This window comes from Lontra canadensis, unplaced genomic scaffold (assembly GCF_010015895.1).
Source record: "Lontra canadensis isolate GAN:19392208 unplaced genomic scaffold, GSC_riverotter_1.0 scaffold39, whole genome shotgun sequence".
In the NCBI taxonomy this organism is placed as follows: domain Eukaryota; kingdom Metazoa; phylum Chordata; class Mammalia; order Carnivora; family Mustelidae; genus Lontra; species Lontra canadensis.
The window spans coordinates 6,865,852-6,882,319 of record NW_022631033.1 but is presented as its reverse complement, the minus strand read 5'-3'; the positions used below and the strand labels follow the sequence as shown (position 1 = coordinate 6,882,319).

Here is a 16,468-nt window from a genome sequence, read left to right as displayed (position 1 = left end):
GGAGCTAATCAATATGGACATTGGTAATATGTCAGATCTAGAGTTCAGAATGATGATTCTCAAGGTTCTAGACAGGCTCGAAAAAGGCATGAAAGATATTAGAGGAACCCTCTAGAGATAAAAGCCCTTTCTGGAGAAATAAAGGAACTAAAATCTAACCAAGTTGAAATTAAAAAAGCTATTACTGAGGTGCAATAAAAAATGGAGTCTCTTACTGCTAGGATAAATGAGGCTGAAGAAAGAATTAGTGATATAGAAGACCAAATGACAGAGAATAAAGAAGCTGAGCAAAAGAGAGACAAACAAATACTGGACCACAAGGGGAGAATTTGAGAGATAAGTGACACCATAAGACAAAACAACATTAGAATAATTGGGATTCTAGAAGAAGAAGAAAGAGAGAGGGGATCAGAAGGTATATTGGAGAGAATTTCCTTAATATGGCAAAGGTAACAAGCATCAAAACCCAGGAGGTGCAGAGAACCCACCTCAAAATCAATAAGAATAGGCCCACACCCTGTCACCTAACAGTAAAATTTACAAGTCTTAGCGACAAAGAGAAAATCCTGAAAGCAGCCCGGGACAAGAAGTCTGTAACATACAATGGTAAAAACATTAGATTGGCAGTGGGCTTATCCACAGAGACCTGGCAGGCCAGAAAGAGCTGGCATGTTATATTCAGAGCACTAAACGAGAAAAACATGCAGCCAAGAATACTATATCCAGCTAGGCTATCATCGAAAACAGAAGGAGAGATAAAAAGTTTCCAGGACAAACAAAAACTGAAAGAATTTGCAAACACCAAACCAGCTCTACAGAAAATATTGAAAGGGGTCCTCCAAGCAAAGAGAGTCCCTAAAAGTAGTAGATCAGAAAGGAACAGAGACAATATACAGTAACAGTCACCTTACAGGCAATACAATGGCACTAAATTCATATCTCTCCATAGTTACCCTGAATGTAAATGGGCTAAATGCCCCAATCAAAAGACACAGGGTATCAGAATGGTTAAAAAAACAAAACCCATCAATATGCTGCCTACAAGAAACTCATTTTAGACCCAAAGTCCCCTCCAGATGTAAAGAGAGGGGGTGGAAAACAATTTACCATGCTAATGGACATCAAAAGAAAGCTGGGGTGGCAATCCTTAGATCAATTAGATTTTAAGACAAAGACTATAATAAGAGATGAGGAAGGACACTATATCATACTCAAAAGGTCTGTCCAACAAGAAGACCTAACAATTTTAAATATCTATGCCCCTAACATGGGAGCAGCCAACTATATAAACCAATTACTAACAAAATCAAAGAAACACTTTGACAATAATACAATAATAGTAGGGGACTTTAACACTCTCCTCACTGAAATGGACAGATCATCCAAGCAAAAGATCAACAAGGAAATAAAGGCCTTAAATGACACACTGGACCAGATGGACATCACAGATATATTCAGAACATTCCATCCCAAAGCAACACAATACACATTCTTCTCTAGTGCACATGAAACATTCTCCAGAATAGATCACATCCTGGGTCATAAATCAGGTCTCAACCGGTATCAAAAGATTGGGATCATTCCCTGCATATTTTCAGACCACAATGCTCTGAAGCTAGAACTCAATCACAAGAGGAAATTTGGAAAGAACCCAAAGGCATGGAGACTAAACAGCATCCTTCTAAAGAATGAATGGGTCAACCAGGAGATTAAAGAAGAAATGAAAAAACTAATGGAAACAAATGATAATGAAAACACAATGGTTCAAAAATCTGTGGGACACAGCAAAGGCAGTCCTGAGAGGTAAATATATAGTGGTACAAGCCCTTCTCAAGAAACAAGAAAGGTCTCAAATACCCAACATAACCCTACACCTACAGGATCTGGAGAAAGAACAACAAAGAAAGCCTAAACCCAGCAGGAGAAGAGAAATCATAAAGATCAGAGCAGAAATCAATGGAATAGAAACCCCAAAAAACAATAGAACAAATCAACAAAGCTAGGAGCTGGTTCTTTGAAGGAATTAATAAGATTGATAAACCCCTGGCCAGAGTTATCAAAGAGAAAAGAGAAAGGACCCAAATAAATAAAATCATGAATGAAAGGTGAGAGATCACAACTGACACCAAAGGAATACAAACAATTATAAAAACATATTATGAGCAACTCTACGCCAACAAATTTGACAATCTGGAAGAAATGGATGCATTCCTAGAGACATATAAACTACCACAAATGAACCAGGAAGAAATAGAAAACCTGAACAGACCCATGACCAGTAAGGAGATTGAAACAGTCATGAAAAATCTCGAAACAAACAAAAGCCCAGGGCCAGATGGCTTCCCAGGGGAATTCTACCAAACACTTAAAGAAGAATTAATTCCTATTCTCCTGAAACTGTTCCAAAAAATAGAAATGGAAGGCAAACTTCCAAACTCATTTTATGAGGTCAGCATCACCTTGATCCCAAAACGAGACAAGGATCCCATCAAAAAAGAGAACTACAGACCAATATCCTTGATGAACACAGATGTGAAAATTCTCACCAAAATACTAGCCAATAGGATCCAACAGTCCATTAAAAGGATTATTCACCACGACCAAGTGGGATTTATTCCAGGGCTACAAGGTTGGTTCAACATCTGCAAATCAATCAATGTGATACAATACATTAATACCCACCAAAGAGGCAAAGAATCTATACTCAGAAAACTATAAGCAACTCTACTATAAATTACTCATGAAAGAAATTGAGGAAGACACAAAGAAATGGAAAAATGTTCCATGCTCCTGGGTTGGAAGAACAAATATTGTGAAATATGCAGAAAAAAACTAGACTATTTCCTTATACCACACACACACAAATAGACTCAAAATGGATGAAGGACCTCAATGTGAGAAAGGAATCCATCAAAATCATTGAGGAGAACACAGGCAGCAACCTCTTCGACCTCAGCTGCAGCAATTTCTTCCTAGGAACATCGCCAAAAACAAGGGAAGAAAGGGCAAAAATGAACTATTAGGATTTCATCAAGATCAAAAGCTTTTGCACAGCAAAGGAAGCAGTTAACAAAACCAAAGACAACAGACAGAATGGGAGAAGATATTTGCAAACGACATATCAGATAAAGGGCTAGTATCCAAAATCTATAAAGAGCTTCGCAAACTCAACACCCAGAGAACAAATAATCCAATCAAGAAATGGGCAGAGGACATGAACAGACATTTCTGCAAAGAAGACATCCAGATGGCCAACAGACACATGAAAAAATGCTCCACATCACTCGGCATCAGGGAAATACAAATCAAAACCACAATGAGATACCACCTCACACCAGTCAGAATGGCTAAAATTAACAAGTCAGGAAATGACAGATGCTGGCGAGGATGTGGAGAAAGGGGAACCCTCCTACACTGTTGGTGGGAATGCGAGCTGGTGCAACCACTCTGGAAAACAGCATGGAGGTTCCTCAAAAAGTTGAAAATAGAGCTACCCTATGACCCAGCAATCACACTACTGGGTATTTACCCTAAAGATACAAAGGTAGTGATCCGAAGGGGTACGTGCACCCAAATGTTTATATCAGCAATGTCCACAATAGCCAAACTATGGAAAGAACCTAGATGTCCATCAACAGAAGAATGGGTAAAGAAGAGGTGGTATAAATATACAATGGAATACTATGCAGTCATCAAAAGAAATAAAATCTTGCTATGTGCAACGATGTGGTTGGAACTAGAGGGTATTATGCTTAGTGAAATAAGTCAATCGGAGAAAGACAACTATCATATGATCTCCCTGATATGAGGAAGTGGAGATGCAACGTGTGGGGTTTGGGGAGTAGGAAAAGAATAAATGAAACAAGATGGGATCGGGAGGGAAACAAACCGTAAGAGACTCTTAATCTCACAAAACAAACTGAGGGTTCCTGGGGGGAGGGGGGATCGGGCCAGGGTGGTGGGGTTATGGGTATTGGGGAGGGTATGTGCTATGGTGAGTGCTGTGAAGTGTGTAAACCTGGTGATTCACAGACCTTTATCCCTGGGGCTAATAATACATTATATGTTTATAAAAAAATAAAAATAAATAAAAAAAATCAAAAAGGAGGAGATAAAAAGACTTAGAGCTACACGGGTCCACATGGGGACTGGCCAGCACCCACGATTTGGGTCCCAACACAAATGGCCAAAGAAGCCAGTTCCAAAAAGACATGTAGCAAAGGATGCCAGTGCTCTGAATATCCAAGCACAGGCAAAATCCTAAGGACAGAAAGGAGAAGTGGGAGGGCGGCAGGTACAGTGAAGGGACCCTGGAAATGTGTCCTGGATCCAGCGATTCAGTTGGGCAAGTGAGATGCTTGGACATGGAGGACACTGATGGGTCCACAACAGCGTGAATGTACTTGATGCCAGGAGAAAAGATGCCTCATAGGATCTGAACAGGAAATTCTAGTTGAGGAGAAACAGGCATCCAGGGGCATGTGGGTGATCAGTCCTTTAAGCACTGGACTCTTGATTTCAGCTCAGGACATGATCAAGCCCTGATCCGGAGCTGCAATGGACCTAGAGCCTATCTAAGATTTTCTCTCTGCCTCTCTCCCTCCTCCCCCAACCTGTGCTTTCATTTTCACTCTCTCTCTGGCTCTAAAAAAAAGAAAAGAAAAGAAAAGAAAAGAATAGAAAAAGATGGGGTCCCTGATCAACGGAACGAGACTGATACAAAGCGAAGGTTAAGCAAAGCTTTATTTTTACACCAGGCATCAGAAATCAGACTGACTGGTCAGGGCCGCCTTGGAAGAGAGTGACCCTGCCCCGATCTTACAAGCTAGTTTTAGAGGGCATAACCGCAGATCTCAAGGTACGTGGCTTCTATTGTTAGGGCATTTATTCCTGGAATTGATTCCCAGAATCCATACGGAACCCATACCAGGAACTGCTGGGCTGTTTATCCCCGGAATGAAGTCCGTGGATGTAAACAACAATATGGCTACCTAGGCAATATGGAGTCACTCTGGCTAAGCAGGCCCTAATAGTTAAATAGGTTTTAACATTAAATCGGCCCTAACAGAGAAGAAAAGAAACAGGCATGCATTCAAATCTTTGTTATTTGTACAAAATGTATGTATTCTGAAAAGCATATCCACACATACACATGGTATATAATGCATGAAAATGCTGGACAAGAAGGGATACTTCACTGGGTCCCGCCTACTGACAGGAAAGAGGATTGGATTGGTGGGTGTCAAGTGCCTGAAAGGTCACGTGATGTTGGGCCAGTAGAAAAGTCAGGGAGGGAGGAAGTGGCCCTTTCTGACACAGAGGATCCTCCAGCAGAGTCCCTCTGCAAACTTTTAAGCCTCTACTGAGAGATAGGAGGAGCACCGCTGCATTTCAGGTGGGTTTTGGGACAACTGGGTCCTCAGTTCAGCTGTCAGAGAAATAAGACAGGGAGGAAATTATGGAGGGATGTAGCTTACCTCATTGGGTTAAGCACACTTTCATTGGAAAGCATTTTCCGAGAAGAGAGACTGGTCAAAAACAGTCCTCGTGACTCCCCGAGGTTGTAATTCTAAGGGAAGTTTGCCCCACAGTCTGATGGGTGTGGGATCATGGAAGTGCTGTGACAAAATCCTGTTCCATTTGGCTGTGGGCACTGAAAGCCTAAAGAAGAAACTTGTTCCCAAGATGTGGAAAGATCCTCATTTCCAATGGATTAGAAGTTAGGTAAGAAAGGGACTCTGAGAAAAGAACATTAAAAAAGAGATTACAGGGGCGCCTGGGTGGCTCAGTTGTTAAGCTTCTGCTGTTGGCTCCGATCACGAACCCAGGGTTCTGGGATCGAGCCTTGCATCAGCTGTCTTCTTCTCCCTCTCTCTCTGCTTGTGTTCCCTCTCTCGCTGTGTCTCTCAAGAAGAGATTACAGAAACCCAGATGGGCAGCTTCCAATCTAGTAGAGGAGAAAGTAGGCTTTGAAAAATCACTTTGTAGTTGAAAATGGCTTCCTGGTGCGTCAAATGGGAAACTCAGATTTTGAGAGGAAAGCATAGGTTCTTTCCCGTATTCAACTCTGTGTACCCCATGTTGTATTGCCATAGCATGGATTCTTGTGTGTTCATTGGGGCAGTGGCTGGTGCCACTGGGTATGAGTTGAGGCCAGTTGGAGCATGAGAGGATATGGAAGGCATGTGAGTCTGGGTGGGGCAGGGTAAGGATGAAGAAGAGCCTACAGGTGGGGCAGTGGCAGGGGTCCCATGAGACTGGGTGTGGCCAGGAGGAGGCTGGAGGAAGCTCTGGTAGGACTGGAAGCTACCAGGCTGGGAGTGGACCATGGCCTTAGAAAGGTCCATTCAAGATCCATTCTCTGTGCAAGACACACCAATATTAGAGATGGGATCCGTGATCAAAGGAGCAAGACTGATACAAAGTGAAGGTTAAGCAGAGTTTTAGTTTGCACCAAGCATTGAGAATCAAACCGACCGGTCAGGGCCGTCTCTTACGGAGACAGCGACCTCTTCCCAGCTTCACAGACTAACTTTTATAGAGCACAGGTGGTCAAGGAGATTATAACACACACCGAAAGTTGCGTAGTCATGTTAGGCCACACCCAGGTGGCCAATTGAATTACAATTTACCCTATAGTAACTCTTTGAACTAGTCTAGCATTCTCGTCAGCATTGGCGCCCAGGTTTGGTGTCCAAAGGGCAGGGTTTACATTCTTTGGTAGTTAGGGAGGTTGAGTTTTAGTTGAGTGCCGCTTATTGATGTTCCGGGAACTCTAGTTCCGTTTGTTGATGTTCCGGGAGCTCTGAGTCATTAATTTTTCTTTGGTAAAGAACAAAATGGCCACTCAACCAATATGGAGTCTCTTAGGCTAAGTGGGCCCCAACACTTAGAGTGGGAAACTACCCAGAGGGCCAATAGGATTGGAAATGGAGGCCCTCCTCTTGGGCTAGTGGTAGTGGTACTTGTTGGACTGTTTTGGAAGAAAGATGCTCTCTTGGATTTCAGTCAGGAAGGCCCAGGTGATAGGAATCCAGCCTTCTATCCCCCATTCTCTTTGAAGAATCCCTAGGACAGGGGCACCTACGTGGCTCATTCACTTAAGTGGCTGACACTTCATTTCAGATCATGTCTTGATCTCAGGGTTCTGGGATCCAGCCCCACACTGGGCTCCACGATCGGGGGGATTCTGCTTACAGATTCTCTCTCTCCCTCTCCCCCTGCCCTTAATCCCTTCTCACCTGGCCCCTGCTCTCTCTCTCTCTCTCTCTCTCTCTCATTCAAAACAAAACAAAACAAAACAAAATGAAGCAGTTATAGCCACCAATGTGTAATTTTCTTAGAGAAAAGGAGTATACTGAAAAGATGATACGTGTATGATAAGATTTTCCCATGCCTGAAAATGCTCCACAAGAAGGCATTGTTGATTGGGTCTGCCCTGTTAACAAGAAAGAGGATTCGATTGATGGGTGTTAAGTGCCTGAAAGGTCACTTGACCTCAGGGCTATAGGAAAGTCAGGGAGGGAAGGAAGTGGCCCTTTCTGACCATTCCTTTGGCATGCCAGACACACAGTCTCCTCCAGTAGAGTCTGTCCAGTACCTTCCTGAGCCTCTACGGAGAGACAGGAGGAGCACCATTGCATTTCAGGTGGGTTTTTGGACCACTGGGTCCTTATCTTAGCAGCTAGAGAAATAGGACAGTGAGGAAATTATGGGGTGATGTGCCTTTCTCAATGAACCAAAGACTGGCTCCTGTGAAACCATATTCTGAGAAGAGAGACTGATCAAAGGCATGACTGCCAATGCTCTCGACTCCCTGAGATTCCACTTCCAAAGGAACTGACCCCAACAGTCTGATTGGAGTGGGGTCATGGAGGTGTTGTGACAGAATCCTGGTCCATTTCGCTGTGGGACTGGGAGCCTAAAGAAGTCACAGGTTCAGGGCACCTGGCTGGCTGAGTTGGTTGTCTGACTTTGTCTCAGGTCATGATTCCAGGGTCCTGGGATGGAGCCCCTCATTGGGCTCCCTGCTCATCAGGTAGTCTGCTTGTCCCTCTGCCCTTACCTCACCTCGAGCTTTCTCTCTCTCTCTCTCTTAATAAAGAAAACATTAAAAATGAAAAAAAAAATCCCTGGTTCACATAAAGTTAAAAGCTATTCATTTCCCAAGGATTAGATGAGAGTTAAGAATGGGGCACTGAAAAGAAAACATGAAATCAAAGAGTTCAGACCCTTAGATGGGCCACTTCCCTCATTCCCTCAAGAGAAGTGATGTTTTTCAAGGGATCTTATAGTTGAAAATGGCTTCCTCAGGTGTCAGTGGGGAAATGGAGAGTTTGGAGAGGAAAGGATACCTGCTTTTCCATTTTCAACTCTGAGTGTCCCATGGAGTTTGACATAGCTTTGATTCTTGTGTAAATCGGGGGCAGTCCTGTCCCTGGTTTTGCTTCCAGAGTGCATTGTGAGAGAATTCACAAGCACCTCTCTGGTAAGTCATTCAAGGCAACTTCACCTGCTTTTCCTAAGGGCACCATCCTGGGGGTGGGTAGGCAGGAGAGTATGGAGGACAGGAAGGGATGAGAGGTCATAGGGTGACAACTATGTTTGATCTGGTGGTCCTGAGGCCCCCTCATACCTACTTGGAGAAGAAGGGACAGGAAAGAGGCTTGCATCTGTGTGAATACAACTCTCCTTTTTTTTTTTTTTTTTTTTGACTCAGGACATCCAGACACCCACCCCCGAGGCAGGCTGGCCAACTGCCAAGTCCCTCAAGGAAGTAGGACAGATGGCGGGCAGTCACACCCAGCTTGAGCCCTACAGACCCTTGAAGGCCCAGAAAGGGAAGAGGACACCGAGGGCGCCCTTAGCACCCAGGGCTCCTGGGCCAGAGGAGGAGGATCCCAGGGTAAGTGGAGGCCGGCATGTGCTGTGAGCAGGTGGTCTGCCATGACTCTGGAGACAGGCGTGGCGCATGGAGAGCTCTGTGTCCATAACTCAGTTTCCTTTCCTGGGCCAGGACTACCTGCCCTGGAATCTCATCACCAGACATAGTGGGGCATTCAGACACAGCGAGCGTCTACCTCAGGAGTGTACAGGCTTCGGTCCAGGCTGGTGTTTGTCCACGTCTCTCCAGAGGGCTCCTTCATTTCAGCCTGACCCTTGTGATCCCTCCTCCATGTCCCTCCTGGAGAGGCCGGGGAAGCATCTCATGGTCTTCAGGAGGCTGGCACCTCACAAGCCGAGGTGATGTCCCCTGTCCAAAACCACTGATCCTTCTTTCTTCTTCCCCAGGTGAAGTGCAGGGACTGTGGAGCTTTTGGGCACAAGGCATCCAGCAGCAGGTGCCCCATGAAGCACTGGGGCAGGGCCCTCGACCTCCAGGCTTTGGGCTTCAGGAAGCTGAAGGAGAACGTAGAACCACGGAGTCAGCAGGACCAGGAGAACCCTGGGACCTTGAAGCAGGCTGAGAGGAAGAAGGAAGAGGGACCAAGGTGGGGAGCGGGTCTCGCTGCTGTCCCCAATCCCAGGGCTGACGTCTAAGGACACTGTGTCTCTGCCCCTGGTAACTGTGTGCTGTGCTGTCCTGACTCACAGACAGGGGTGGGGAGGCCGACAAAGGAGCTCTGAGCTCCTGAGCTGCCCTTGCTGAATCGGCGAGAGTGTGTGAGTGGTGGGGTGGGTGTCCCCTTACCAGGGGACATATGGGAACCTGGCTATTGCCAAGCAGACCTGCCAGAGACCCCAAATGCTAGTAGTTCCTAGGCAAACCTGGAGGGCTCCCTGGAGTAGGGGGAAGAATGGCAGGGGAGGGAAAGGACACTGCTGTCTGAGGCCTCAGGCTGGTGTCCCAGTTTGAAGACTTGAAACTGAGTTCCTTCCACTTCCTACGCTTTGTTGTGCAGGCAAGAAGCCCGGCAGAGGGAGGCCCTGCTCCAGAGATTCCCCAGGCGACCCCAAAGGGGGCAGAAGCAAACCTGGAAGGATTGCATAGAACCCTGTAGCTACGTGAGGGTGAGTGTCCCCTGCTTCCTGGCTCCTGTTCTGTCTGGTGGACCCTGATGGGCTTTGTTGCCTTTCTGGGTGAGGATTGACCCAACTTCCGTTCTGAGCCATGTGAGTTCGGGGGGGCATCCTCCTCCCCCATTTTCCCTTGCTGTCCATCATGGTGCCTTATTCCTGGGATGTGTGTGCACAGTGGGCTGGGTGGGAGGGAAAGCACTGGAGGACACTCTTCTCACACGTAGAACCCTCGATGGAAGAACAGGGAACTTTGCTTTGGGACACGTTCTCCCACATTGTCCATCAAAACTCAATAGCCTCTGAAGTGACTCCACAGCGGCAGGATTCCTGTGCTCTCCGGAGCCCAGTGGATGGTCTGCTGGGGCAACCGTAGATTTTTTTGCAGAAGCTTTCTCTGTTCCTCCCCGATAGATAAAGGGTATCCAGGAGGTCCTGTCGAGTATTTATTCCTGACCACCCCTGAGCTATGGTCCCACCTCCTATGTAGACAGAACCCATTCCTGTCTTCCACTGCTGAACTGAACATGTGAAGGTCTTGGGCTTTTGTGACTTTCTTGGTTTTCCTTCATGGCAATGTTGCCTTGGTGGTGAGGAAAAACTAATGTGCATTTCTGTGTGTTCCTTTTCTCACAGCGTCCACACACGCCGATGCCCGTCTATACCACCAAGAGGGTGCCTGTCCTGGAGGCTCCCCTCCCAGGGAAGCCGCCTACCCAAACCGCTGGCACGAGAGCCGTGTACCACTCAGCGGCTCCTCTCAGAAGCCCTTCAGGGATCGTCGTCCCCCCTGGTGCACGACATGAGGTACAGCGAGTGGTGTCCCCTGACAGACTCCTGGCATGCCAACCCTATGCCAGGGAGAGTGGCCTGACTGTCCATCTGACAGCAAAGAGGCCCCGAGAAGACTCCCTTGAAGTTTCCCAAGCTGTGTCCAAGGTGGATGGCGTGCAGCATGGCCAGGCACCAGCCAAGGGTCCCGAGCAGAATGCACGTCCTAATGCAAGCCACGGTATGGTTCAGACTTCCCAAAACCACCTCAAGACAGCAGGCAAGAGAGGTGTTCAGGTCTCTCTAGAGACGGGCCTGAACCCCCGAAAGAAAGCACGCTGTAGCCCCTTCCAGTACCACCACAAGAGGATACAGGAAAGCCATCTGGGGGCTTCAGAGAGTCTGTGTCGTCCAGCAAGGAGAAGTGCATATGGACCCCCAGCGGCACCCCCACTGACCAGGAAGACACCTGCTCCAGTGCGAGTCATCGACCTGCAGCCTGCCTGCCCCCGACCTCTCCTGGAAACGGTCCAGGCATGCATAGACGCCCCACGTCCGCTTTCCAAGCCCACCCCTGGCAAGTCCCTGAGAATGGTCTTCACGAGATTGGACAAAGCCTGCTGGAGCTCCAAGTTCCTAACACCTCCCTTGCTCCATCCTGCTGAGAAGTCAGCCCCTCCTGGTCAGGGCCCTCCTGTCATTCAGAAATCCGAGGGATTCTTTGGTCACGTCCCTGTGAGTGTCCTCCATGAGGACCTGCAGGTGTCCTCGTCCTCTGAAGACAGTGGGAGAGAGTGAGACAGCCCATGGCCTCAGAGACTTGTCCTCCAGCCCAGGGGATCCTGAGGAGGTGTCTGTTGAATGGAGGACAAGTCACAGTCCTGGGCTGGTGTGTGGAATCGGCACTTCCTCAGCTGCATTGGATGGAAACGGTGGAGTCCACATCATGTTGGGCGTCCTGCTTTTCGGGAGCGTGCACATGCAACCCAAACACACACTCACACACACACAAACACCCATCATGTAAATAGATGTGACATTTCAAAAGGTACTTACCCCACCTGGGATGTCAAACTTGCTTTATTTAAAGACATTCTCTATGAAATTGAGTGAAATGATGCTGATAAATGGTAAACTCAAATGTAAATTTAACCTAGGACCTAAACCTGTATTTGGTCTACAAATATCTGAATTGGGAGATTCTGGATAATGGCCCCACCTGCAAAGGGTGCTCTGCAAAGAATGACACAGTGTTTTCTCCGGAGATGAGATTTTCTTGACTCTGTGATGTGATTTTTGTGGAAATTGTCCTGGGGAATATTTTACCTGGTTTGCTCCTTTTCGTGATTAAATGTTATTCCAAATTGTGTGTAGGTGATTTATCCTTAATAAAATTTCCCCAACTATGACTTAATGTGCATGTTTTTTTTTCTCAGTATTTCAGATCCTTTCTGTAATGATTTTAATTCCTCAAAGCTTGATTACCTAAGAGGAAAGAGGAGGTTGGTAAGACCTAGGGCTTCTTAGACACTGAGGATCTCGGGCACACCCCGCTCTCCTGCATGAATCGATACCTAGACCACATAGTTCCCCCTGCTCCCTGTGTATGTGCCACATGCACTGCATGAGGCCTCAGTCCCACTTTAGTGTCTCATGGGATCAGGTGGTCAGTTTTCCTATATTCATATTCTGGAATCCCCCTCGCAGTAATGGATACTTTTGTTGCCTTTCTGAGGGCTGGACATTGGGATTTACTGCCCTCCAGATGATTTCCTTAGGCAGCAACATTTGACAACCCGGGAGGTGGTGGTCAAAATATCACCAGTCCCAGGCTCTGGTTCCTCTCTCCCTCAGGAGAATCTCTGATGAGGAACAAGGGAACAAACCCACAGGTCTGTAGAGAGATTTCTTTCTTGGGAAGTGCCACTGAATGCTCCTGCCTCCCTACAGAGCACCTGTTTGGGGAATGCTCCCCCCTCTCTCTGCAGATCTCTGCAGTTGGAATGCAGGGGAACTACTGGTTGAGCACACAAGGTCATTGATCCTCAGAGGGAAGTACAGAAGCCATAGTGTGGGACACCCCAAACCCTCCATACCTGTCATCCATGTGATGCAGTCTTTGTATAACCCGGACCAGAGTCTGGTTGCTTCAGCCTGAGGCTCCTGTCTCATGCCCTGTCTCATGGACTCTGACGAAAACATAGCATCATGGCTCTTGATTTCTGACAATTCAAGGAGTACAGGAACAAACCAAATCATTTCCTGCTTTCTGGAATCCTGTGGGGATCACAGGCGTCAAAGAATAGGTCCTGTGACAGATGGAGCTCTGGGACTGGATCTACGGAGGTAGACTACATGTTCTAGGCTCTGCCAGTCCAGGGCATAGGGGTGAGGAGGTAGACAGCCTGGACCCAGGGGCATGGATGCCGGGTTCTCTGGCTGGACGATGATGCCATTGGCAGTGGATGGGATTCCTTCAAGGGGCCCAGCGATACCAGTGCAAAAGCTCAGTTGAATAAGTCCGTCTGAGGGCTGTTCTCTTCTCTCTCATAGCCTCTGCTGACTTTCTGCTTCCCTTGTGTCAACCAACCAAACAAAACCCATCTTCCCAAATGTCAATCCAGTCTAGTCCAGATATATGGACTAAGAAACAGTTAAACATTTGACACAGTGGTATGGGTTTTGGGAATACCAGCAGGGTGCCCTCACGTGGAGTCATCCTGGAGTCATTTTGGTGGCAGGGATAGTAGGATTGTTATTAATGCAATTGAAAGGCGGTGTATCCTTTTTTAATGTCTATTTAATAAAAATTGTATTTAATAACTTAAAATTTATTTATTTTTTAAAATTTTTTATTTAATAAAATTTTTGCATATATGACATCATGTGCATGGGTTTTATTTCTCAGCATTGAAGATCCTTTAAATATTTATTTTTTTTCCTTACAGATTTATTATCTGAGAGGAGAATGATAGGATCTAGCCATTCTTAGACATTCAGAATCTCAGGCATAACTGGCTCCTGTGCCTTTACATCCATATTAAAAATAGTCCTGGGGCACCTGGGTGGCTCAGTGGGTTAAAGCCTCTGCCTTCGGCTCAGGTCATGATCTCAGGGTCCTGGGATGGAGCCCTGCATTGGGCTCTCTGCTCAGCGGGGAGCCTGCTTCCTCCTCTCTCTCTGCCTGCCTCTCTGCCTACTTGTGATTTCTGTCTGTCAAATACATAAAATCTTAATTTAAAAAAATAGTCCCCTGAACACCCCGTATGCCTCACTGTGTAAGGCATGCAGCTTGCATTTCACTTTGGCCCATGTTGGGATTAGTTGTCGAGTTTTAATATATCTATATGCTGGAAATCTACTTGAAGAAATGGACATTTTGCTGCCTTTCTGAGACATGAGCATTTGGATGTACTGCCCTGCAGGTGACTTTATAAAGCAACAATGTTTGACAGTCTGGACAAGTGGTGGTCAAAATACGACCTTATTCCCAAGTTATGGTTCTTTTCTCACCCAGGTAATACCCAAATCTTGTAGAGAGAATTTCTTAAGAAGAACAAATGAGTACTCCTTCCTCCCTACAGAGGATCTGTTTGGGGAATGCTTCCTTCTCTCTCTGGAGCTCCCTGTAGTTGGAGTGCAGGGGGAACTGGTTGAGAACACAACCAGTCATTAATAGTAAGAGAGAAGAACAGAAACCATGCTGTGGGACACCCCCACACCCTCTGTAACTCCCATCCATGCATTCTTTGTATGGGAGGCTGCTCCCTTCTCCCCTAGGTTCCTGAAGGGTGTCCTGCCCACTGCCCCATTAGTGTCTTATGCCTTCTGACAAAAACACAGTAAAAGAGTTCTTTATGTAATATTGATTTTATATGTTATTTTTTCACTGTTTATTTTTCATTTTATTTTTCTTGTTTTATGCCTCTGTTTTACAAAGTTAACCTCACTGACATTTTATAATGTACTTATTCTATATTTATAATGTATTGATTATTAACCATGATCAATTTTATAAGTTTCCTCAAAGGGATTGATATATACACAATGCCAAATATCTTCTGTAAGACACTATGAAAGATCAACCATTATGACAAAGATATTTTGAATTTACGATGCTCACAGAAGCTGTCAGACAATATTAATATCTTATTTAATATCATACACAAGACAAGGAAGCATTAAGGAGAGCAAGAAATCTCATTGTACTCCTAATTTCTGTCAAACTTGGGGAGTCATATTTGGAATGATGAAATTAAATGTAGAATACTCTTCTTGCTTGAAATTTATGAAGACAAAATGATGCACTATCTGATAACTGAAATGAAACTTTTGTTTTTTGAAACAATGATGTTCTAGCATAGCTGGTCATTTTGTTATCCTGAGTAATCCACACACAGGCTAAAGAAATTAATCTCACATCAAAAACTTATGAAGTACTGGGACACCTGGGTGGCTCAGTGGGTTAAAGCCTCTGCCTTCTGCTCAGGTCATGATTTGAAGGTCCTAGGATCGAACCCCGCATCGGGCTCTCTGCTTAGCGGGGAGACTGCTTCCCCCTCTCTCTCTCTGTCTGCATCTCTGCCTGCTTGTGATCTTTGTCTGTCAAATAAATAAATAAAATCTTAAAAAAAAAACTTATGAAGTACTATATGCTGACTAACTGAACATATTTAAAAAAAAAAGAAATAAACTAACCTCTTGTCATTTTCTTTAAATGTAAATGAAATATGTGTTATTGGCTACAAAATTGATGGAGTAGGAAAAAATTCTGGAAAACCATTTGTCTTTTTTTTTTAAGATTTTAAAAATTTATTTGACAGACAGAGATCAGAAGTAGGCAGAGAGGCAGGCAGATAGAGAGGGGGAAGCAGGCTCCCTTCTGAGCAGAGAGCCCGATGCAGGGCTCGATCCCAGGACCCTGGGATCATGACCTGAGCCAAAGGCAGAGGCTTTAACCCACTGAGCCACCCAGGTGCCCCTTGTCTTTCTGACATAACACTTACACATTGGGTGTTATACTGAACAGATGAATCATTGAACATTTTATCAAAAACCTATGATGTACTATACATTGGCTAATTGAATTTAAATAAATTAAAAAAACAACAAACAAGCACTTACATTAGTTAATGAATATGTATGTGTGTTAATGTATATGTATGTAGTTAATGTATATGTATGTGTAATGTATATGTATGAATGTATATGTATATGTTCATAATGTATATGTATGTGCACACACACACCAGTTTTCCAGGGAGGAGGGTCTACCTGGAATAAATTAGAGTCAGGAATTATGCCTATCCCCTATCACCTGACCTCTGAAACTCCAACTACAGTGAACATCAAGGTTTACAGCATTTTCTCAGCCTTGACCGCCTTGTCACTCTTCCTGCCATCATCTCTACCTTACAACATTCATGTCTGGACTCCAGCTGTGGTTCTGAGTCTGGGGCTGTTGATTTGTTCCTGAATGGGTCCCTCTCTATCCTGTAACTGTGTCAGTAGTTCTGGCCTACCGCCATTTCTTAAAACTATCCATCCTCCACACCCTGGGGTCTATGAACTGCAGATCAAAGAAGACTGACCCCATACAAAAAATTCCAAATTAGGTTGCTATCTATGTTATACACTTACCTTATTAACTCATGTGATATTTATAAAAGTCCTGATGGGG

The 16,468-nt window shown here is 45.3% G+C and overlaps 1 protein-coding gene across 1 annotated transcript in view; it reads left to right on the top strand.

The window, feature by feature from the left end:
- LOC116874936 (putative protein FAM90A14P) overlaps positions 1–11,586 on the top strand; it is a 30,995-nt gene extending 19,409 nt beyond the window's left edge. The window contains exons 3-6 of the mRNA XM_032869988.1: positions 8,720–8,905; positions 9,292–9,491; positions 9,903–10,011; positions 10,654–11,586. Of these exons, the coding sequence (XP_032725879.1) occupies positions 8,720–8,905; positions 9,292–9,491; positions 9,903–10,011; positions 10,654–11,586 (1,428 nt within the window). The remainder of the gene's footprint in view (positions 1–8,719; positions 8,906–9,291; positions 9,492–9,902; positions 10,012–10,653) is intronic.
- Positions 11,587–16,468: the final 4,882 nt, after the last annotated feature.